The sequence below is a fragment of the Crotalus tigris genome, unplaced genomic scaffold (genome assembly GCF_016545835.1).
Source record: "Crotalus tigris isolate CLP2741 ecotype Arizona unplaced genomic scaffold, ASM1654583v1 scf7180000017605.3043972, whole genome shotgun sequence".
NCBI classification, from domain to species: domain Eukaryota; kingdom Metazoa; phylum Chordata; class Lepidosauria; order Squamata; family Viperidae; genus Crotalus; species Crotalus tigris.
This window is the reverse complement of record NW_024096508.1, coordinates 2,703,439-2,728,215: the sequence shown is the minus strand read 5'-3', so window position 1 is coordinate 2,728,215 and position 24,777 is coordinate 2,703,439. Positions and strand designations below refer to the sequence as shown.

At 37.8% G+C, this 24,777-nt stretch overlaps 1 protein-coding gene across 2 annotated transcripts; it reads left to right on the top strand.

Moving 5' to 3' along the window:
* Positions 1 to 6,712: 6,712 nt before the first annotated feature.
* NAA30 (N-alpha-acetyltransferase 30, NatC catalytic subunit) lies at positions 6,713 to 23,444 on the top strand. 2 transcript variants are annotated; one of them, XM_039321523.1, is made up of 5 exons: positions 6,713 to 6,831; positions 8,485 to 9,372; positions 14,296 to 14,419; positions 15,181 to 15,236; positions 21,648 to 23,444. In XM_039321523.1, exons 2-5 carry the CDS (start codon positions 8,488 to 8,490, stop codon positions 21,783 to 21,785), a joined length of 1,203 nt encoding a protein of 400 aa, XP_039177457.1. In that variant the 5' UTR covers positions 6,713 to 6,831; positions 8,485 to 8,487; the 3' UTR covers positions 21,786 to 23,444. The 2 variants fall into 2 exon arrangements, with proteins under 2 accessions (XP_039177457.1, XP_039177447.1); XM_039321513.1 differs by lacking the exon at positions 6,713 to 6,831 and adding an exon at positions 7,220 to 8,352.
* The last annotated feature ends 1,333 nt before the right edge of the window (positions 23,445 to 24,777 follow it).

The following is a 24,777-nucleotide window of genomic DNA, read 5'->3' as shown; positions in this document are numbered from 1 at the left end:
CCAATGGGAAAAAAGCATCTACCAATCATAATTGCTGCAGCAGAAATGGACAGGTTTGGCTGCAGGGCTATGTCTGTTATTTGTAGGCTTCTTCTTGTACTTTTCTCTTTGCAAACTGCATTTCATCATAACATGACCAGAATAAAACTTCAACATACAGAGAATCATAAACACGTCTAAATCATAATTAGCCTCTGGTGATTCTGTGGAAGGATGGACAAAAACATCAAAAAAAAATAGTCATGGCCACCTAAATAAAGCTCTGCCCCTTTTAAATATGCATCATAGCTGCCATCTTTTTTTTTTAACTTCCCCAGACATTCTCAACTAGTCTTTTTATTTACAATTTTGCTTACCTTCCTTACCTTTCTTCATATAGACAAGAAATACTGACTTCAGGGTTCTTCTGTAGGGTCTGTTTGTTTCAGGTAAAGAACCACAATGATTTTAAGCTATAATTTCAGTTACGTTATTTCAGCCAGTTATGTCATTTCATTTCACATCATGGTTACTGTGTCATGCTATTGTGAGGACTAGCAAGTAAGTTTCTTTGCCTTTCACATGCCAACATGCCTACCTACTTAGGAAGCAACAGCAAAATGGTGGCAGATTAGATTGATTGGGGGGGGGTGTCAAGGAGATGGGAGGGGACTTATCAGAAATGACCTATCAGGACCTCTCTGACTCTGACAGAATGGGAGGCACTATGAAGTGGTATATCAGGCTAAGTGCTATTGCTATAAAGCTGAGAATAACTGAAGCCCGTCTTGCTGATGGGTCAAAAATGACATGACAACTTCATGGGAAAACAGCAGAAAAAGCTGTCAGAACATGTTTGTACATGTTGAGTCTGTACTACTAGAGCTTCCTGAATGCCTTAATAAGACACTGTGTGACACAAAATGCTGGACAGGATGGACTATGAACTTAATCCAGAAAAGCTCTTCTTGAGCCTGAGTGCTGAGTTTTAGTTACCTCTTAGCATGAAGAAACATTCCATCCTGTGATGTGAAATGGTACATTCCAAGCCCAGGTTGACTATATGAGATCCAGGCAGGATGCTGGACAATCTACAGTTGTACCACACTGCTCAGAACAAATTGCCCAATGTGCTCAATACAAATCGTTTGTCACCAAAGATTTGCTCCAGTTGGCTGGGGCTTTTTGCTGTGCGTTTGGAGAGCTCCACTCAGCCAAGAGCTGTATTATATCAAAATGAAAACACAGTTGAACACAGAACAGCGTGCTACATGAGCCTGCCGTTTCTGCACAGAATGGGAATACAGGCTAACGATTTCTCTTCCTCACAGAAACCATAATCGCTTATGAACAGCTGGAGTGAGTCTGGATCTCATTCAAAAGTAAACAAATAGCTTTTACCAAAAAAGAAAAAAAAAGTAACAACAGATCTTGTTTCCTGGCTCTGCATTGCCATAGAAACACAACAGAGACAGAAGCCAAACAGGTCCCTTCTATTCTCGGTTCATTTTTGCAATATAAGATCCACGGGTTTTTAAATGGCTGAAAGAAAATCGGTAGGGTAATACAGATTTTAGATTTATTGTTTATTTGTCTATTGTTACAAGAATAGGCAACTGCAGTTACATGGAATTCTTGAGGGCCCCACTGCCAGCTTACACATATTTGGTTTAATGTTTTTCCACATATTAATTTGTTAATTCATTATTTAGTTTGCATTATTGTTTCATTCATTCATTTTACACCAGTTACATCTCCCTTGGTCCCAAAGATCTAGACTCTCAGAATCATGTATCAAATCCACTTTTAGTATTGCTTTATATCTTATGATAGCATACTTCCAATATTTCAGGGACTGTAGCAAAGAAGAGAGGGTCAATGTATTCTCCAAAGCATCTGAAGGCAAGACAAGAAGTAATGAATGGAAGATTATTAAAAAGAAACACAACCTAGAACAGTGGTGGTGAATCTATGGCACGTGTGCCAGAGGCGGCACTCAGAGCCCTCTCTGTGGGCATGCACGCTATCACCCCAGCCTCCCCTGTGGCCCCCCTCACCAACAGCCCCCCAGAGAGTCACCCCCAGGCGCAGCCCATGTGGAGCAGCGCAGCCAAGGATATGGCATCCAGGCAGCAGGGAAAGACTCTGCCCTCATGCCCCCATGGCCCCCATGGTGCTGTTGGGCCACCTGGGCGATCTGCTGCGGCGGGCTGTGGAGGCAGTGGGTGGCCTTGTAGGGGGGCAGGGTGGAGGCGGGAGGGGCAGGGCAGTTTTTGGGCACTTGGTCTCTAAAAGGTTCGCCATCACTGACCTAGAATTAAGGAGACATTTCCTGTCAATTAGAACAATTAATCAGTAGAATGGCTTGCCTCTGGAAGTTATCAGTGCTCCATCCATTGGACGTGGAGGAAGGGATTGGACAGCCATTTGTCCGGAATTATATAGGGCCTCCTGCTTGAGCAAGGGGTTGGAATAGAAGTCTTCCAAGGTCTCTTCCAACAGTATTATTCTGTATTTTATACCATAGTTAATTTCATAGATATGGTGATTGCTCATTAATACTCCTTTCCATTCAGAGAATATAACCACTGATACAAATAGACACTATTGATGGAATTTCCTACATTGTTAGTCCCTGAAATGTAAGCTCAGGAAACAAGAACAAAGCATTTAGATTTCAGGAAAGATTTTTTTTTTTTTTTGTAAGATAACATACAGTAGCACAATGTTGCAAGCCTACCACTTCAGTGGAAAGATAATAGCTTTCCATGTGCCCCAGTGTATACCACATGACCACAAAAATTTCTTCGGACATTGTCTTCCTCGGCTAAGAAACAGAGAAGAGCATCACCTCCTAGAATCGGATATGACCCAACAGAGGAAACCTTTACCTATAATTCCAAGGATGGATTGACTTCACAGATATAAACCAGAGATCCACTAATATCAATAAAGCATTATATTTAATCTCCTTGGCTTACCAAAATCAGTAACTGCAGGATTTTCATCCTTCTATTTTTCCCCAAGATGGCTGAGAATGGCCCATTACTTCAGACAGCTGAACTTTATAATTATTAGGGATAGTTACCCTCTCCACATTTTGAACTTCTGGAACAATTGCAAAAGGCAACTGCAGCTAGTCTTCAACTTATGACCACAATTGAGCCCAAAATTTCTGTTGCTAAGTGAGACATTTATTAAGTGAATTTTGCCCCATTTTACGACTTTTCTTGCCACATTTGTTAAGTGAATCACTGCAATTGTTAAATTAGTAACACAGTTATTAAGTAAATCTGGTTTTCCCATTGATTTTGCTTGCCAAAAGATTGCAAAAGGGGATCACAGGACCCCAGAAGACAGCAACCATCATAAATTTGAGTCAGTTGCCAAGCGTCTGAATTTTGATCACATGATCATGGAGATGCTGTAATAATTGTAAGTATGAAAAATGGTCGCATCACTTTTTTCAGTGCTGTTATAACTTCAGTCACTAAATGAACTGTTGTAAGTCAAGGACTTACAGATGTATTTTATTACATCTGATGCAAGAGAGACTGATAGCCCAATTCATATGAAGAACTCCACAAACATGGAACTGCTTTTGACATGGTCAATACTGTATGCAGTAATATCCTTTTGTTTGAGTGCACTTTTGATATTTCTGATGATGAAATGCAGAATTGCCATCTTGGAACAGTATTTCTACTGTATTGTTATCTACCAGTAAGGCAGCTAATTTATACTTTTGCCTCTGGCTGAATTTGCATGTAATCATTCAGTTCTTCCTTATGACCATTACACCACCCTTGCGGTCACATGATAGCAATTTGGGCAAGTGGCAACTGGCTCATATTTACAACCAGTTGCAGCATCTGCAGTCACGATTGCAATTTGCAACTTTTCTGCCAATTTTGGATACAAAACCCTTGCCGATTGGGGAAGCTGGATTCACTTAGTGACAGTGTGATTCACTTAAGAATCATGTGATTCACTTAACAACCATGGTAACTACCACCATAAAAATTGTCATAAAATTGGGTCCAATTCTATTTGCAACCACAACGACTTGCGATGGAAATTCCAGTCCCAATTGTGGTCATAAGAGGAGGAATACCTATACCCTATACCTACAAGACAATATGCACTGCCTTGAGAATAGGTGGGACAGTGATTCCCCAGTATTGTACATGACACTAAGGTACACATTGACTGGGTCTATGGCAATGCAGCTCACTGTTCCCATCATATCTCCTTTTAGTGTAAACTTAATTTATATACATTTCCTGAAAATCCCAATATCAAAATGAACACAAATGAACAATGAAAACAATACAATGAAACTTTGGGAAACATGGCTTTATTGTAACAAAGTAACTAAGGGAGGATACAAGGGAGGTACCCCTCACAGTTTGAGAAATCCTGTTCTACAATGAAGATTTACTTGGATTTACTTTTAGAGTTATAATATGCCCTTTCAAACAGTGTAATTTTGGATGGCTACAAAAACAAATAACAATTTTTTTAAAAAAAGTATATAAATATAAGATACAAAATATAGGCCCAGGAAAATAGTGTACAGTGCAATTGGAGTAGTATAGGGTATGTTGCCAGAGTGCTTCAGGATTTGAATTGTGAATGCTGACACACTTGTACTACAGATATTGTGTTGTTTCTTTGTCCAGCATTTCATTGCTATGCAGGAATATCTATGCTCTCGTGTATGAGTTAGTTTTCACTAATCTGACAGTTGCAGAAACAAAGGCCAGATGAAAACAAGTCAGCCATTTCAAAAGAAACAGACTAATACTTTGTTATATGGGGAATGAAGGAAAAAATGGAGCATGAAAGAGTTTGAGCATTATTTCTACCTAGAATTTGTTCCTGAATCACAGTTGTTGAAATTCCTTGATTATGTCTCCTTTCTTATCAAATGTTTCTTATCTGAAGGGTTGTTTTTTTTTGTTGTTGTTGTTTTGTTCTTGTGAGCTGAAATAGTGGTTCTTTCCTGCCAAAAGAATGAAACTTTGCAATGTATTTCCTCTGCAATTTCTGGAAAATGTCTACATTCCAATAACTGAATTGCTATTTCTCCTGCACCTTGTAGCTGGCTCAGCCCTTTTCCACATGTGTTCCAAACAGCACTTAGTGGGCTACTTTCCCTCCTGGCTCATGTTTTGAAAAAAGACATGATTGGCCTTTAAGCCTAGGTATAAAATAGCACAACTAACATCACACAACCTTTTTCCCTGACTAGTGCTACAACAGCAGTGTTGGCAGGGCATGATAAGGAGTCCATTTCTCAATTTTGTGGCTGCCAGCAGCTGGAAAAAAGACCAGTGAATGGCTATGGAAAACATGCATGCTACAGCAATTTCCAAAATTATGCCACTAGGAGTGGCTTGCCTACAGTAAAGTGACTATTATAATATCCAGTGCCACCAAAGCCAGAACAGAAGAGGCAAAATGCAGCTGTCTCTATCTACCACAACAGTCAATCCAACTTACCATATCTTTGAACAAAATACACAAAATGATCTAAAAATACACAAAATGATCTAAAAATAAATAATCCGGGCAGGTAAATCACGCTTCTGATGCTACAAATGAAAATGATGCAACATTGCCCCCTGGCGAAATGTATTTGTTTAAACACCATATTCTAAATCTCGACTCCATTTCTGTGGTCTAAGCATTGGAAGAGGTACACAATATTAAGCAAACATATTAGCTACAAAACCTCCAGCTGTACAAATGGCTCCTATGTGAAAAGGTTATTTTTTAGAATGTTAATGATTCTTTTAAATCACTGAGGCCATGGCTGAGAGAAAAAACAGAAAATAAATGGCATAACAACAGGGTACTTGAGGGGTTGCCTATTTCTGTGTGTTTCTACCCATTCAGTTAGGCCAGTTGGAGATGAGGGCATTCTTGAGGTCTGCCAATTAAGAAATGTTAATTTTGTACTACCTAGGAAGCGCCCTTCTCAGTGATGGTTCCTGCACCCTGGAATGATATCCACCCGGATATTGGTACTACTCCCAATTCTGATTTTTCATAAATGGTTAAAAACCTACCTGTTCTCCCAGGTCTTGGGTTAGGATAGCGTTTAAGCCTCTCCACATTTTTGGTGGTGGTGATATTGGTCTTTTTACATTTTGAGGTTGGTCTTCTGGTCAGTTATATTATTTCTATTAATGTTTTCTTTCTTATTCTTGTTGTTTTGCTTGGGCAGCCTCAAAATTGAAATATTAATTTATAATAAGTTCAAGCTTATAGGTGTCTTTTAAATGCCAAACTAAATATTGACAATTCTACTTAGCAAGCACCATTTGTTGTGCACAGTATGAAATTATGTACTTCAAATAAACTTTGCATTACTTTGAGCATAAGATTAACCTCGCTGAATCATTTCAAGTGCATATTTAGCCCATCTTCGTTCCACACAGAAGCATATTAGATGAATTCAGACAACTTACATAATTAGTTGAAATATGCCTTCCTTCTATCACTCTCCAGCAGCTGGTGTTTAATATATGAAAATAATTAAGATTAGCTGTTGATAAGTTTCATAGTCCATGAACCTATCCAGTTCATTTTTTTACCTATCTAATCTAGTGGTCATCTGATGCACTGAATTCCATACCTGAACTCTGTATTTCTTGTCCTTTATGCACAATATCACTGACCTCATCGCCACCTTTATGACTTCAGACTGAAAGAACATGGCCATTCCAAGCTTAAGAGATGAGGGTTTCTTAGGAAACACCACACAAAATGGCCTATGTATTACTATCTCAACAATGCAGTAAACACTTTGCAAGTCTCAGGATTATATAAAAGAGTGAAAAACAGGTAGGTAGCTTTCTCCTAATCTAACTGGTATCTTCCAGGTATGTTGAGCTGTAGCTTCCAGACCCACAGGAGAATTGTAGCGTAATATTCATGATAGTCACCTGACTGGGAAATTTCAGTAGAAGAATCAAGTGGAGAGAGCAGGGACTTAATAACAAATAAATTTTGCTGAATAGGCCAAACTTCCCCATCTCAACATTCTCCAAATCCACTGAGTGTAGGCATTATCACTTCAGCAAACACCATCAGCCATTACTCCTTAGAATTAGATGATGCATGCTACTACAGCCGAGTTAAACCAAATGATTTACTTCAGATATTTTATGAAATATCTGGTTCATACATTTGCAAATTGGACAAATTTGAGCACAGATTGTTTATTTGAACATTCCTCCACAACCACCATTTCTGATTGCTTCCAGTTACATTCCATCCAGTCAACCTTGACTTCTGGTGACTACAGGAACAAGTCTCTGTTGTTTTCTTGGCAACATCTTCAAGTGTAGTTTGTCATTGTCTCTTTCTTCAGAAGGCTGAGAGACAGGGACTGACCCAAAGGCATCCAGCTAAAAATCACTAGCCTGGTGCCTTTCACCACTGCTCCAAACTAGCTCTCAGTTCATCAGAGTAGTATCTTCCCAGTTTTGTCTGATGAAGTGGGAATGGGTGATCACACCCAAAATATGGAAATAGCTCTTGCATGGTTCAGCTGATTAATATTAAGGAAACTGGTCGTTCCAATCAGGGTTTCCCAAAGTCGGCAACTTTTAAGAGATGAGGACTTCAATTACCAGAATGCTGGCAGGGGAATTCTGGGAGTTGTAGTCCAAACATGTTAAAGTTGCCAAGTTTGAAAAATACTTTGGAGAGCAGGAGGAGCCTTCCGCCATATATAAGACACAACCGCCCTCCCCTTAAAAGGTCCCTGCTGCACGGGCCGCTCTTAGCTATCCTGGTGATATACTCCAGTCCTTGTCTGGTAAAAAATGCCTTTCAGCGCTCGCTCCGTTTTCGCTCCCCCACCCCCTCACTCGTTTGTTCCTGCCTAGTCGGCGCTTAATGACAATGTGCGCTTGCGCTGCTCCGCCGATGTCGCCAGAGCCTTCCATTACAGGAAGGTAATCCCAAGTCCGGCCGGGCTCATTCTCTTTTTCTGACCATAGAGTTTCTGACTACCACCGCAAGCGGAATGAAGCCGGTAACAATACAGCATCAACCCTAGCGGCAAGGCCAGCCGTAAAGCGAGCTGCAATCCAATGTCGTGCACGCCCGCCTCGGAGGGAAAGTCGCTCGTGAGAAGCCACGCCTCTGACCCCTTTCTCCTTCCTCTCAGTCCTTCCTCGGGGCCAACCATAAAGTAAAGCGACGCGAAGTGTCGCGCCGTTTCCCTGATTCTGGAGCCGCGGCAGCCAGGCCTGACAGGAAACCTAGTCGCGCTTTACGGCCTCTGGATGAGGAGGAGCGGAGAAAGGGAGCGGGAGGTGTCGCGGCTGCTGCTGCTGCTGCTGAAGGGACTTTGGGGTGAGGAGGAGGAGGAAGAAGAGGGAACACGCGGGTGGGGTTGTGTGAATGAAAAGGGAAGCGTTGAGTGTTTTCTTCTTACACTTTCACTCTTTTTCTCTTCGCTTCCCTCCTTCCTTTTGGTCTCCTCAGGACATGGCCGAGGTACCGCCCGGGCCTAGCAGCCTCCTCGCTTCGCCGCCGGGAGCCGCCGCTGCGCTCCTTTCTCCCTTTCCGGGAACTGCTGAAGAGGAGGAGGACGAAGAGGAGGACGAAGAGGAAGGAGGAAGGCGTTCCTGCAGGGAGGAGGAAGCTGAGGATGAAGGCATGCGGGAGGGGAGCCTGCCCCGCCGCCGCGTTTGCCAGCCCCATCGCCACTACCATCAGCTCAACGGCCTCATCGCTGGATCGGACTTGCGGCACTTGCGAAGCTCCCTGAAGGACAAGGTTTTAAGCAACAGCAACGAGAAGCAGTGTCCGCCCAATAGCAAGAAAAATGGCAACGCCACCATCACCACTGGTCCTGGCAAAAGAATGGGACACGGGCAGGAGCCCCAGCATCCCTGTCAGGGAGGGGAACAGGAGACAAGTCCACCTTCGCTCAGCAACCACCACCAGGTCCCTTGCCCCCAGGCAAGGACTGCACAGTCCCAACAGCAGCAACATCACCACCACCACCACCACCATGATGCTTCTGCTCCCTCGGCTGGGGACAGGAATGGGCTGGTTGGGGGAGGAGAGTTGGAGGAAGGCGAGGACCAGGAGTTGGAAAGGGAAGAGGAGTCCTTGCTACTTCTCTCCAGATCCTTGGCCTCTACCTGCAGTTTGCAAAAATGTTCCATGGGTCCCCATACAAACACTTCCTGGCCCCCCCAGCAGGTGAAGGAGGAGAAAGAGGACCTCACAATACGATATGTCCGATACGAGTCCGAGCTACAGATGCCAGACATCATGAGACTGATCACCAAAGATCTGTCTGAACCCTACTCCATTTACACTTATAGGTATTTTATCCACAACTGGCCTCAGCTTTGCTTTTTGGTAAGTTGGGGTGGAGACACAATTAAAAATGTGTTCCAAGGTTGAAGGGTTAAAGGAAAAATGTTGGTGGGTGATACAGAGAAAGTTATAGAGTAAACAAAGTTCTCACATCTGTCATTCACCGGTAGGCAAATTGTAAAATAAATCATATGCAAAGCAGGTGATTGTGTAAGTATGGTTTGAATTATGCAGAATTATTCATAAACTTTGCCCACATATACAGTGTAAACTGAAGACCAATCTCTCTATAACTTTGTTCCCAGGACAAAGGAAATTGAATTGTGCTTGGTGAATTTGGAATTCTGTATGTTTATTTTTAAATGGTTTGGGGATGCTGAGTTATATTGTCATTAGTTTTTTGAAGTTTGCTCTATCAATGTTTGCCCAGTTAAAATCAAAAGTATAATGTCTTAGAAAATATTTGAGTTGATACTTGTACAAAATTTTCTATTTATGGAGCAAATGTTTGAAAAGTAAATTAGGATTAATACAATCTTATAATGCTTCTGAAAAACTCATTTTGGGAATTTTAAATATGAGTATCCCTTGGTACTTCACAGGATTCAATTTTAACTTGGTACCATTTATGTAATTTTAATGTTTTTGTATAAAATTTAAATTGCAACTTATTTTCAGAGATGAAAACCTACATGTTATGTGCAACATGCCTCTTACCAAATTGTATGTCTTAAATAGACATGATTCTATATACAGAAAGCAGTTCATTCTCCCCTAAAAAGGTGAGCATAGATCTTGAACCATAATTGTAAGGAGAGGATAATTTGAAAGGAAAAAAAGGGAGGATTTCTTAAATGATTCTACCATACTGCAAGTAATTATGTTAGTGGTTCTTATTATTTATTAGCAGTCTAAACTGCTATCTACTTAGTCAAATATCAGGTTAGCCAGCCTTCCTTTTAAAACTTCGCATGTATCATACAAGCAACTGAGAAAAAAAGTAGAGTATGCTTACTTGAAACTCAGTTCTCTTAAGATATCTTTAAAATATTTTACAAATTGAAAGAAAAGTTTCTAATGGTTTGACGTGTTTATTTGTGATAATGTCTACAGGCCCTTAATACAGTCATTTTTAAAATTTTCAGTGAGAAAATCTAGTAAGTTCATTTGATCCTTTCAAGGAAATGACAAAATACATGGACTTTGTTTTACTTTATCAGATGCCTACAAGCTACTAACAAGTTTTAGCTTTCTGAGGATATTTGAGGTGTTGAAGCAAAGGCAAAAAGAACAATAAACATAAAACTTGTCTGAGTGGGATACAGATAGGGTGGCATGAAAAAATGAAGATGTATATATTAACACATCAGTGTAATGTAAATGCTTATAAGGGGCATTTCCTTGGGGAAATTTGCCCTAGCTCGGGTTCCCAATCGGGTGCGAAAACTTGGGTTTTCAAAATTATAGTGTATATGCATAATTTGTTGCCATTATTTCAAACTTTTGTAAAAGGTACGAGAATATATCAAAAGCGTTTTAGGGGTCCAGGGTATAGAAAAGGTTGGGAGTCACTGCCCTAGCTAGATGAGCTATGTCCAGATTTACAGCTTTCATTTGAAATCTATTTTCCCTTTTGCAAAATCATAAAAATAGGTACCATAGTAACTATTACATAAGAATAAGAAAGGCCCATTCCTATATTCCTATTTGTTTAACTAATGAATAGACAGTTTAAGCAATGACTGGCTTAGACCCTACAGAAAAGTTTACATTTTTTCCCCTATGCTCTCATGAAAAACATTTCAGAAATCCAAACTTTGTTATACAATATTTCAGTAATAGCATAATATCTCTAAAGCAAACTAGGAACAAAAATAGTTGAAAATGTAACGGTCTATTTTTATTTTTAAATATAGTCCTGACTTTTTAAAAACAAAAAGTGACATGACAAAAAAAGTTTATAAATGGTTATATACAGCATATAGCTATGACTACATAGCAAAAACTTAGAAAATAACTGAGAAACATTATGCCAGTCCTGTTCTTATTAGTTTAATATGAGTATAGAGGATATAATCTTAATGTTATCTTGATGTATTGAGTTTTTAATGAATATTTTAGTATTGCAGGGTGTTAACGGTTAACGCAGTAGCATTGCAGTTAATTAAGAACTGGAAGGGTTACTTCTGTATGCTCTGTTAAGCAAGGCTGCAACTTGTCCTTCTAGGTTTTCTTTTAGATAGGGACTCTCATCAAACCAGGATGCAATATGGAGGAATATGGTGTGTTACTGCTCAGAATTATTATTTTCCATATGTCATGAATATGTTTTGTAAAAATACCAATATCCCTATGTGATATGAGGAGAGCTTATAGATTGCCTGTAAACTAGGCCAAGGATCATTGCATAATTGAAAGAAGCTAGGAGAACATTGATTTATTAAGTTTTCCCTCCAAGATTACTTTCAAGGCAACTAGGAATTATTTATCTTTGTATTGCTCAGGAACACTATGTTATCTGGATTAAACATTGATTAATATATTGGTAATCATATTGGTGGTATTTTAGGATTTGAATAGCTAATTTTGATTTTAACTTTTAAGGATTTTAACATAGTCAGAAAGCTCAAGAACATCCACATATTATCTGGATTAAACCTTATCCAAACCTTGATTAGTGTTGATATTATATTGGCAATAATATGTGTATTATATTGGTAATAATATTGGTATTATTTTGGTATTTGAATAGCTAGCTTTGATTTTAACTTTTAAGGATTGTAGAATAGTTGGAAACTTACTCTCCCAGATATACTCATTGGAATAGAAGAAGTAAAATTTCTAAAGGGTACCCCCTAAAACTGATTGGAACAGAATTCCTCAATACTTTAATTCCAAATGCATACCTTTTGGTATACAAAAGCAAATCTGACAAACCTGAAATCAGTCCACTCTCAGCTTACATTGATTCAGTCTGATTTTCACATGGCATATGTGATTTCCCCCTCTTTCATTGATTCATCTGCTGTGTTTTTCTATGGTTGGGATAATGGAATAAATTATGGTTAATGTGCCTTCAAAAAAATAAAAAGAAAAAAGCTAAGGACTTGAGGGTGCATTGAGAAACATAAGCCAAGAGGAGGAAGGTGAAGTCTGTAGCATATACTTGACCTTTATTGGGTTTGGTTAGTGGAGTATAAATTGGAATGTCTAGAAAATATTTAGGAAGCAATTATAAATGCTTTAACCAAAATGCTTTTTTTAGAATTGTCTTCTCAAAAGGACAGAAAAAAATCCTCTGATTTCCCAGGATCAGATACTGATCACTCACAGGAATAGGAATAGATGATCATAACCCTGGTTGGAATACTCAGGCATTTATCTTTCTAGTTATTATTGCTGCTTCACTGCTCTTTCTGTCTATCAGAAATTATTGCAGTATCAGTCTAAGTTTGATCTAGTCTGAATCTAATAGTGTTCATTTCTTTAATTTGTCAAATTTTCTGCAGATATAATTATTTTACCTGCATAACTTTGACCTAACTTCATTTTTAGGTGAAAATACTGATTCTGACACTTGTGATTGCCTGGGTGTTTTAGAATCTTAAGATTCTAAAGTTTTTATTCTTCATTGCATGAAACTTGGTCAGTAATTGTGACTTATGGTATGAGCAAGATGCTCCTTTGCAGAAACAATCAGTTATGTGAGCATTATAAATATTGTATAAATAAACATCTGCAAGCATGAGGGTACATGCATACCTTGAATGCTAGCATAATCCTATTAAAAATCATACAGGTTGAACAGTTGTGTTAACTATGTATATGTTTCTTGATCTTATTACATGCACCTAATGCAAAAAGTAGATCAGAAAAAAAATGGGAAAGTTAGCTTTCAGCTGAAATTTCACCTACAGCTATAACCAGATTCAAGGTTTTGTCAGGATTTATGATATTTTCTTTTTCAATTTTTCCTTTTTCCAATCTCAACATTCTAAGTTTTGTAGGAGGATTAAAATTGATGCTAGTACATTTTGTCAGATTTGCCCTCTAAAGAAGCATATTTTGAAACTAGCATCTGTAAAATATAAAGTATATATTGAGCAATATCTGTGTATAAAAGAACCATACAATTAATTTGTCAGAAATAACTTTCTGAAACATAAAAATTAAAAATGTTCTCATTAAAAATTAAATTTTAAAATTGATCTACATTTCATAATCTTTGACTATTGAAATTACAAAGGCTTTTTCTTTTTTCATGTTTCAATCAGTTATTTCAGCTCTTTATGGCAGCTTTTATTAGAATTGCTGATTGATCAATATTTCAGTTATGTGCTTTCTAGTTGAATTTAATAATTCTATTCCTCATAAAAATAAAAGATCCATTCTCAAAGAATAGAAAAGTATCATTGAAGAATAATTCAAACTCCACTGAGATATTGGATAAAATACTGTAAGATCCAGGCCAAACAGGCTAAAGCTAATGTTTGGAGTACTAAATATTATAAACAGAAGATAGTTTGCATGGTTTCCTAGTTTTTGCGTGCTTCTTACGCAAGCCCCTCAGAAGATTTGTGAAGCTTTCTTAAATAGCATATACTAAATAGAGCAACAAAGAAAAGAAAGGCACCCTGAGTGCTATCATTCCATACCTAAAATATGCATCTACTCATTCTGGGGCAGTTTCTTACTCACTATTAGCCCTTTGTGATAGCAAATTAATATACTGTGCATGCGTCTGGGCAGATATTTGTGCTCATGCAACTTAACATCCAAGCTAAAGAGTATAATATTACTTTTCCAAGAAACTAATTTAAGCTTCTGTTAATAAATAAAAGTTTTGGGGAATTTCCAAGATGGGATCTTTTTAAAAATGTGTCTATAAAATTGTGATTTTATGGCACTGTGTGTTAGCCTTAACCTACAAGATGTGTTTTGTTTGGTTTTTGTTTTGTTTTTAAGGCAATGGTAGGTGATGAGTGCGTAGGTGCAATCGTCTGCAAGTTGGACATGCACAAAAAGATGTTTCGTAGAGGTTATATAGCCATGTTAGCGGTGGATTCCAAATACAGAAGAAAAGGCATAGGTAAGAATAGCAGTTGCATCTTTTTGAAGCCTTCTGAAAGTTATATACTTTCAGTTAGCTATTGCTTTGAGATAAATATTTTTGCATACAATTGCCTTTCTTTGTGGCAATTACTTTAATCGATAATTTTTAAAATGAAGCAGCCTGCTATTGTCATACACTTATGTGCAGCTCATGAATCCTTATTCTGTGGATATCCACTTTGAACTCATCACCAACCCTGTTCTGCTGCAATGATGTTGACAAGACAAACATGCCTCATATTTGTGAAATATATTCTGTTTAGGTTGGCTGCTTTCTCTTGTGAGCCACCACTGTATATAAGACATTCACAGGTTAAAAGGAGACTGGGGACAGAAATTTAACCCATTAAAGGAAAGGAATATGCATGATTTTATTAGCTTATTCTGTACCCCATTGGTTCCCTTACTTTACACTGTAAGTTGTGGCAGGCTAAGTGAAACAGCCTCTGGAAACTGCTATGCAAATTTTTGAAAGTCAAAAATGCTAAAGAATAATCCTAAATAAGATCTTTGAATGTTGTGCCACGATATTTCATTTATACTTAATGTAAAGACGTGGGTGTTTGGGTTGCCTTCCCTCTCCCTTATGAGATAATTTTTAAAAAAAAATGTGTAGACTATCATATTACTAATTGTTACTTCTTAAATTATGCATGTGTTAGAAGATCAGAACACAGACTAGTTCATGCTGTAACAATTTGTACTTGAAGTTTAATTTTTTTTTAATTTGTATTCCAGGTACAAACTTGGTTAAGAAAGCTATTTACGCCATGGTAGAAGGAGATTGTGATGAGGTAATTATTTTGTTTCTTTGAAGGAACTGTGTTTTTCTCCCTTGCTTTACTTGAAGGCTGTTCTTCCAAATGCAGTTTCTTATGTAAGCAAGTCTTCAGTTTAAGTAAAATATATTCAGAAAAACATACTATATGTTTTCTGAAACTCCAAAAAATGAATTTGACTCCTTTGGGCTACGCAGAAAAATACATGAGCAAAAAGCCTAAACAGATCTAGATAATAATATAAGTGACCTAAAGTAATGATTTGAGCTTGCATAGTATACTAAAAGTTTATGACATTTTGGGAATACAGTACATGAAAATGGTAGCGTGTAAACCCAGAAATCCATACTGGCTCAGTCGTCACCCAAGTCAACAAGGACTATGCTAGGTGTTGGATTTCCTAGACATCTGGTGAAAAATAAGTTACAGAACTCAGGACTGTTGATTGAGCAACTAGGGCTAGTAGCTGCAGAACTACTAGAAGGAAAGGTGTTTACCCATCACAAATATACAGTGATTGAAAACAAAGAGATAATGATCTGTTCTTACAGTTTAAGTCCAAAAAGAGTATTTTTGAAATGAATGCACCAGTTCTGGAAAGAACAACATCCAGAAACACAAATAACAGAACAGAGGCTAGCAGATCAGCATCAGTTTGTAATACGAAATAAAGTGTTCACAGAAGCAGAATTGGAAGAATTGCAAAAGTCTACCCAGGACAAAGAAATCAAAGCCTTGCCAGAAGTAACTCAGATTATAGAGGCAAACCAAGAGGAGTTGGCAGTTAGAGGAAGCTAGCACAGCTATAGAATTGTTTTCATTTGGAAAGCAGGCACCCTCTATTCTGCCTCAAAAAGAACAAAGCCCTCTAAAGAACTAGAAGAATTAAAACAGAATAAATGAGCATCTAGAACAGCACAAAAACAACAGAATACGGTTGCCTGCATTGAAGCTTGTTGCAAAGAAACAGCTAGCATAAGCATTAAAAGATGCCAATGCTGTAATATCAAATATAACCACCAGCTCACTGCATGAAACAAACCAACTAATGCACAACACATCTACAGTTATAACTGAATACCAGGGATGCAAAATCTACAAAGAAGTAAAAAAGCCAAAACAGTGCACCACCAAAATGGAAGATCAGACTGGAAAATAAGATTAGCAAACTGTGATCAAATGCAAATAAGCTAGAACAGATGAAAGAAAAGAAACTGAAGAACAAGAAGACTAAGGTATACCTAATCAAGAAATACCACTTAGAAACAAGGAAGCTCAAATAACACTGGAAATAATAAAGCAACAAATAACAGCCATAGCCAATAAAATTGCAAATTATAGGCAGAACCCCCAATTTCAATCCAATCAGAAACATTTCTGTCAGTCGATCAATGGAGATACTGCAGTGAATCAGCACCTTATAAGGAAGAAACTGCAGTTTTGGATGAATATATGAATAATTCAAAGAACACAGCTTGGTTAAAGAAGGTGGATAAGAATAAAAAAAGATGACATGAAAGAACTTGTAATAACAGCAAAAATGGTTGAGAAAAAGGCAGGAAGATCAAGAATTATCAGCACCAGGTAAAGATGAATTGCATGGATTTTGGTTGAAACGTCTGATTAGTTTATACTCATTTGTTTCCAAGCAGTTTAACAACATACTGCAAGAAAGTGAAATTGGAGAGTTACTAACATCTGGAAAAAGCTACCTGAAAGATCCACTGGTACCAGTAAGCTGTGAGCGTGCAGGGATGGGTCGGGACCTGTGCCTGGGGTGAAGCAATGTGGCAGCGAGAGCGTGGTGGCAGACCAGATATGGTACCGGTGCAGTGGTGGTGGAAAGGGCACCAAGCCTGGCACGAGGCGAGTCGGCCCACATCCAGAGTGCCTCCCCACTACCTGCCTGCCAGGGCCGGAGGAACCACGCCACCCACGCCTCCATCTCCGGGCTGCTGAGCGCCAGCCTGCACGCCTACTCGGTGCTGCAGGTGCTGGACTAAGGGTAGGCGTTGCAGCTTTCATGCCAGCTAGGTGCTTTTGGCCTCTAGTGGCTGCTCCCTCCACATCATCTTCTGCCCGGCTGGCTACTACCGCTACTGCCATGAGATGAGACGAGGCAGGTGGCGGCGAGGTGGAGTTGCTTCCCTCCGCCTGCCAGACACTTTCATCACTACTGTTTGTCATTGCACTGATTCTTCTGTCAAAGATACTGAATATCTCAAGCCATGGCTATCAAAAATTTAAAACGTCTGCCAGTCTGAAACTGTATGGTGTCAGCCCTTTAAGGTAGTCCAGACAAGAAGCACAAACCATGTGTACTAACACTACCTTTATTATAAGTCTGAAAGTATTTTTCCCCTCCTTTAATTTTACTTTCCAGAAAACGAAGAGAGGTATCTTTTAAAATGCTTTTCATGCCCTTTGGTTTCTTTGAGCTAAGATACCTTTTGCATGACAGTTACCTAGTCTGTAGTTTTTCCAAGGTAATTTCCACATACCGTTACAAACTGCATAAAGCATCTTCTCAATGTTGAAATGTACCATTCTTCATAGGCCTACTATTTTTCTCTTAAGATTTTTGTAAAAGTTATAAAAAGATCCAGTTTGGTCACCACGATGTAAAAAAGATGTTGAGACTCTAGAAAGAGTACAGAGAAGAGCAACAAAGATGATCAGGGGACTGGAGGCCAAAACATATAAGGAATGGCTGCTGGAACTGGGAACATCTAGTTTAATGAAGAAAAGGACGAGGGGGGACATGATAGCTGTGTTCCAATATCTCAGGAGCTGCCACAAAGAAGAGAGAATCAAGCTATTTTCCAGGACGCCTGAAGGCAGGACAAGAAGCAATGGATGGAAACTAATCAAGGAGAGAAGCAACCTAGAACTAAGGAGAAACTTCCTGACAGTTAGAACAATTAACCATTGGAACAACCTGCCTCCAGAAACGGTGAATGCTCCAACACTGGAGGTTTTTCAGAAGAGACTGGACAGCCATTTGCCTGAAATGGTATAGGATTTCCTGCCTGAGCAGGGTTGGACTAGATGACCTCCAAGATCCCTTCCAACTTTATTACTACTACTACTACTATTATTATTATTATTATTATTATTATTATTATTATTATTATTATTAAAAAATGGGTTAGAATGTGTGACTGACATGACAACTCTGACTCTTATTATTTATTATGCAACTTTATCAACTGTATATAATAGAAAAATAAAAACATAGTTAGAATTTCATTCAACAAAATTAGTTCACAGTTCAATTAACCCAACAAAAATCAGTGATTTTAATTTAAACAAATCGAATAAACCACCATGTGGATTTAACAGAACACTTCAAGAGCCTGCAGAACCCACATATATCCATAACTATTTATTTATTTTGATTAAAATAAATAACCTAAAAGCTACCAGTCTTAATAAGAGTCAAATGAATTACTTCATTCCCACACTAGTCAAATAAAAAAAGCCTTTGATTCTTAAAAATGCTATCATAGTGGTCAAGGAAAGGAAACTGCTGATCCCAAGACACCCTAACCCTGGACTTGAACAGAAAGAAGACTTTATCCAGAGGAACTTCGGGATCAGGAGGTGGAGAGAAGAATCATGAATGTCTCCGAGAAGACAATTGCAGTAATCTAAGCATGAAACAATCAAAATATTCACAATAAAGTCATAATCTCCTCAATCAAGAGCCTGTTCCCATCATTTCTGCATTAGATGTAATTTTTCAATCCTGTCTGTAAGCTCTGTAAAAGTGTCAGATCATTTCCAACCATAGTTTATTACTTCTGGTATCAGACCAAATATTGTACATTCATAGAATTATAGTGTTAGAAGAGAATTAAGTCATAAAGTTATATATCCTACTCATTGGAGGAATCCAAACTCCCTCATAGATGGCTATTTAGCTTTCACCTGAAAGTATTAAAGAAGAAAAGCCCACCATTTCTCTGGGCACATAGTTCCACAACTGAACTTCTCTTATGGTTGGCAGTTTTTTTTCTAACATTTAATCAGAATCTGTCTTCTGTGACTTGAATGCATTATTTCATCTCTTGAATGTCGGACTCCTGTTCTGATCTTCTGAAATACTTTTCAGGTATTTAAAGAGTGCCATATTTCCCTTCAGTCCTGTCTTCTCAAGTTTAAATACATTCATCTCTTTTAATCTCTCTTTATACACCTTAGTTTTCTAAGTCTTCTGATCATCAACATTGTTCTTCCCAGAATCTGTTTCTGAACTATATCAATTCTTAAAAGTCTGATTCCAAAATTTTACATAGTATTCAAGATAAAGTCTTACAAATGCGTAAAAGAGGAAGGATTACTTTCCATAACTGGGAAAAATTGGGGTGTAAGAAAAATTGCTTTTAAATAGTACATACTCAAAACACATTTCTGGTAATTTGGTTCCTATATGTAATAAAATGGGGTTTAGTTGCAGCTATGGGACAAAACGCAGTGATTCCACACAGAAATAGCTGTGCGGGTGGGTGAAGCAGGAAAAAGGCATGGCTAGCAGTGATAGCTGAGCAGAGGGAGGAAAGGCCCTGCAGAGGCATGTTAATGGAATATTCCAGTTTTTGATGATCAATAGCAACTGAGGGAAGAAAGGAATAAAAAGAGCTGGAAGGCTGCTCTAAGAGCTACTGAGGGATGACATGCACTAGTGCTGCTCTAGGTGCCTTTTAAAATCACTCCAGGATTTCTCCATATATATATATATTTTTAATCAAAATCCAAAAAAATCAAACATATTCTAGGATGAGTTTCTGCTGAATATGGCTGATTTATTATGGCTTAGCAAGTGCATCTGGATAGCAGTTGTTTGTCCTGGGCAAAGTAAAACATATTTTCCATTTCATGCTCACTCCTGGAAATCTCCTGCATTTGCCTTTGTTGTTATTGTTGGTAAACATATTGCTGAATCATACTCCAATAGATAGGTTCGAGTTCTATTTTTGCCCTCTAGGGCAGTGGCCCCCAACCTTTTGGGCACCAGGAACCAGTTCTGTGGAGAGAGGTTTTTCTGCGGACCAGAGTGGGCATGATTTCATGTGCTGCCTGTGTCCCGTGAATGGAGTTTCGCATGTATGCATGGCCCAGTTTCTGGCATGCCCGGCCTGGTGCTGATCCACAGATTGGGGGTTGGGGACCCCTGTTCCAGGGTATTATTTATGCCACCCAAAGTGGTGTTATCTAAAAATATGGTGAGTAATCTCTCCAGTTCATTACTAAAAGCCTTAAAGGATGCAGGATCCAGGGCTGAACCTTGTGCTATCTTCTTTCTCACTGCCTTACTCCAATTTGCTAAGAACTCGCTCACTTGACTATTTATCATGTCATCTAGCCAACATATAATTAGCTTGGTAACATTGCAAATTATTTCATTAAATACCTTGCTAAAATGAAGATACATTGTCCTCAGCATTATCCTCCAATATTATCTGCAAGAAGAATGGACACCAGGGAAACATTTCTTGTGAGCACCATCACTAAAGTTGCTTTACTTTTACTCATTGCATTGTGAGTCAAAATCATCAGTGGTAACACATCCTAAGTGGCATTAATGTACAGTCTGGATGCTGCCATAGGATATTGTCTGATTTCATACTTCTAAGAATGCAGGAACTTTCTTTGTTCTAGAAACCTGACTCTGTAAGTTTGTATGTGCTAAAATTGTTCTTTTAATTATTTTATCTTTACCCCCAATTTATTTATAAAGAATTCAGGACTGCATGCAAACCGCTTGTTCCCTTCTCTCCATTTTTATCCACACGACATTATTCACATTATCAAATCAATTTTATTGCAGTCATTAACTAGCATAGCTGTGGAAAAATTAAGCTGAGAGTATATAGTAAGCTAACTGTAGATCACTTATAATTTATTTTCTCATTTGCACCCTGATTTTCAAAATGCTAATTCTTCTAAAATAGCATTTAAGTATCATTAGTACTTGATTTGTTAATACTTTAATAAATAACAAATATATGACATCAGGACCCCCCCCTAAGGATTATTCATAGTAAAGCACTATGGAAGAGAGCAGTCTCTGGGATCGATCCTAGGAAAGTTTAAGAATCTAATGGAATATCTTTTTAATGCCAATGAATTTCTAAGTATAAATAATTGAAAGCTGAGCTTATAACATTTGATCAACAAGCATGCTTTCACCTTAATATGCAACTCAATTTGGGCCAGGAACTCAAGCATTGGACTAGGATTTTGGTTGATCTGGCAACCGTTTGGTCTGGTGCCTGGGAGGGAAGTCTATTTCTGTTTATGTTTTTATGGTTTGTTGCGAACTGCCTAAAATCTATATGAGCTAGTTAGCCATATAAGTCCTGCAAATACATTAAAAAGCAGACAAAAAAAACCTCCTGTTGAAAAATATGTCTTATTTTGCAGGTTGTCCTGGAGACTGAGATTACGAACAAGTCTGCATTGAAACTTTATGAAAACCTTGGCTTTGTGCGAGACAAGAGGTTGTTCAGATACTATTTAAATGGAGTTGATGCATTGCGTCTTAAACTTTGGCTGCGTTAATTGGAGGACTTTTCTTCTCAACAAACATGGCAGCAGCATCTTTTGCATTCAATGCAATTTGTGTGGAATTGCTTTGCAGTTGGACGTAATAACTTCCATACAGCTCTTCTTTGTGAGTGTCTCATCGAGCATTGCACCTAAATTGTTGCACTGTGTGGCATGGCGCATCTTGTTCTGAATTTACAACAGGTTGTTTCAGACTTCAAATCCTCTTGGTAACCAGGAAGATGTGCCAATAGGTAGCCAAGAGCTCCTCTTTTCATTTGCAAGTCTACTGACTTCTGTTATATAAATGGTGAACATTTTATCAAGAACCTGTGTATACAGAACACAATCTTTTTTCGGTTTAAGAGAGAAAGAAAAGCCAATGTAATTGTAAAATTCTATAAGTATACTAACATTTCATACAAATCTCACCATAGTTGTTTTTTTCCTGGGGAAAATAAAAATTACTTCAACTTTAGGTTTTATTTTTCAATATTGAACTTTCCATTCTTAAATATTGGTACCTCAGTGATTAGTGGATGAAAAAAATGTATTGTAGGGTGGGGTGTGTGTTACATCGAGTAACGGTAACAAATTGCGTCTGCCAGTGCCTGTAGAAATACGTATATTTGTCTCCACTGCTAATTTGAGTGCATGCTTTCTTTTCTTGATTTTTTTTTGTCTTTGCAAGAATGGCTTTTATTTAAACTCTGGGTTTGATAATAAATTATTTCATTTATCATTTGGACAGAACTCCCATGTGAGGGCTTAAGAAGCCCTTGTCTTACAGTAAAAAGTCTAAGCTATTTTTTAGAAGAACAATTTTGAGTCGCTGCTAAAAGGGAGTCTGATGCACTTTTTCCTTTAAAGAGAGTGAGGGATCTTTTTAAAAAGCAAACAAACAACAAATTAATGTAATCTGAATTAACTTTTCTTTAATTAGAATTACAACCAGAATAGCTAAAAGAACCATTATTTTTAAATAATTGAATGAATTTAAATTCTGCTTGGACTCATGCTTAATTTTCATGTTTTAAAAATGCTTCTGTCTTCAGTTCTTGCTCTTGAAAATGAATTTCAAACTGCAATACCATGTTTATTCTTTAGCTGCTTTCATTTTATTTTTTTATTTTAGAAAAGCCAGATCTCTTGCAGTTTTAATCTTTTTCTGAATCATTTGACAGAGAAGTGTCCAAAGGTTGGTTTTGAGTTCTTCCCTCTTTTTAAAATCATCTACATGGGCTTGTATTCTTTTTCACTAATTACACTGTGTACTTCTGTCTGTCAGTGCAATATGTAAAGCAAATCACTTCTTTTTGGCAGTTCAGCAATGACAGCATTAGTATATAATATATAAAAGCAAAACATAAGATTGATCCCAAGTAACTCATGGGGAAAAAAATCTTTCTTCTATTGACAGGAAACCTTTCAGAATTCAAGTTTGCCTTACTATGTAATATGTTAAGTTCAATCATTTTATAAAGCGGTTTAAGTTACTGTACATTTGAGAGGACTTTATCGCTAGTCCTCTGGAGAAGAATACCCATTCTGGATAGTTTAGCAAATTTAAAGGAAGGCCATCTTTATTTTGCACAGTCTGAGCATTTCCCCCACTATGTATAAGTTGTGACTTGTATTTGGGAAAAAATAAAGGATTTTAATTTAAAACTGGCACTTATCTCCTGATATGTTTTGTATAGCGGGCTTCCCTTTTTCTTTCATTCATGGTTGAATTTCTTAGCAGCTTTCTGCCCTGTATGCAGCACCAGGCTTGAGCAGTAGATAACTGAATGCTGAGCACCATCAAATATTTTAAGCTCTAGTGTAGCCTTCCTAGTTGGCTGTGTTTACTTCACCTGGAAGGTATCAGACTGAAGAAAGCTCTTCTAAACCACCAGGTAAGCCCAGTTTGCAGTGAATTGAGATATTTAGAGAATGGGGCAATACTGTTAAATTGTGACACAGTCCTGTGACAACATCAGACTGGAAATTTCTTTTTTAATTGCTTACACTTTTTAAAAAAAAAATAAGTTTCCTACAAGTGAACCAGGAAAATTAGAGAATGCCCCCAACTGTTAATTGTTTTCAGGAGAATTCTTGTGTTCATTCCTTTTAGGCTTCTTTAATTCCAGTTAACAAAGTTTTCATGTTCTGGATTAATGTGTTGGTGGTACTTGCAGGTGTTATATTAGGAGGGTTTTCCCTAAGATTTAAATCAATAATGAAGATCCTTATTGTTTAATCCATAAGGCTTCACTGCTTAAAAACACCTCTGTTAAATAGAAATATGAAATAGAAAATTAGATTTCAAACCTCTAAGAAAAGTTGTATACCACATTATTTTTTGACTGTCAGTATAAACTCATTGAATTACTTTTACTTTTAAAAATAAAACAATCAGAAGGTAGGTTTAAGACTAATTCTCTGGATGATCTGAAATAAACATTTCTGTCTATCCCTCACTCTTTTCCACCCCCCAAAAAAAATTCTTGTAAATGTTGCTAAAATGAAAGTGGCTGAAAAGATGCATACAAAGTCTGTAATCTGATATTCAGAAGTCAGCTGCTGATGGGAGCAAAAATGTGTGTGGTGAAGGACTTGGAAGCTTAAGAAATATGTACAGAGATATCTTTCTTCACTTTCCAATTTATGTTCTACATTTCAATCAGTATTTGAAATTCAATTGTTAAGCAAAATGTATATAACGTCCTATGATTGTAAGATAACATTTAAATAGTAATTCTACATTGCAGAACCTGTGGAAATACAGGGCAGTTTCTAGTGAATATACAAAGTATCTTTGCCTAATTTAAGAAAGCAAAATATATCAGAAGAGTTACTATCACTACCTCACAGAGTCTGTACAAATGGATCCCGGTTATCCATTTTACCATAATAAAAGGAAGGTTGTCCTCAGGTTCAAAAATATATCTGCTGTCCTGCACTGAAAAAATGACACTTCACAGTTAGTCATTGACTGAAGCAACAAGGCTTGGCAACAAGTTAC

What these genes read in the sequence shown, in the direction of transcription:
- NAA30 (XM_039321523.1), top strand. Translation starts at nt 8,488, where the DNA reads ATGGCCGAGGTACCGCCCGGGCCTAGCAGCCTCCTCGCTTCGCCGCCG. An exon ending in GGCCTCAGCTTTGCTTTTTG is followed by an intron (nt 9,373 to 14,295) that starts GTAAGTTGGGGT and finishes TTTGTTTTTAAG; the next exon opens with GCAATGGTAGGTGATGAGTG. An exon ending in ATACAGAAGAAAAGGCATAG is followed by an intron (nt 14,420 to 15,180) that starts GTAAGAATAGCA and finishes TTTGTATTCCAG; the next exon opens with GTACAAACTTGGTTAAGAAA.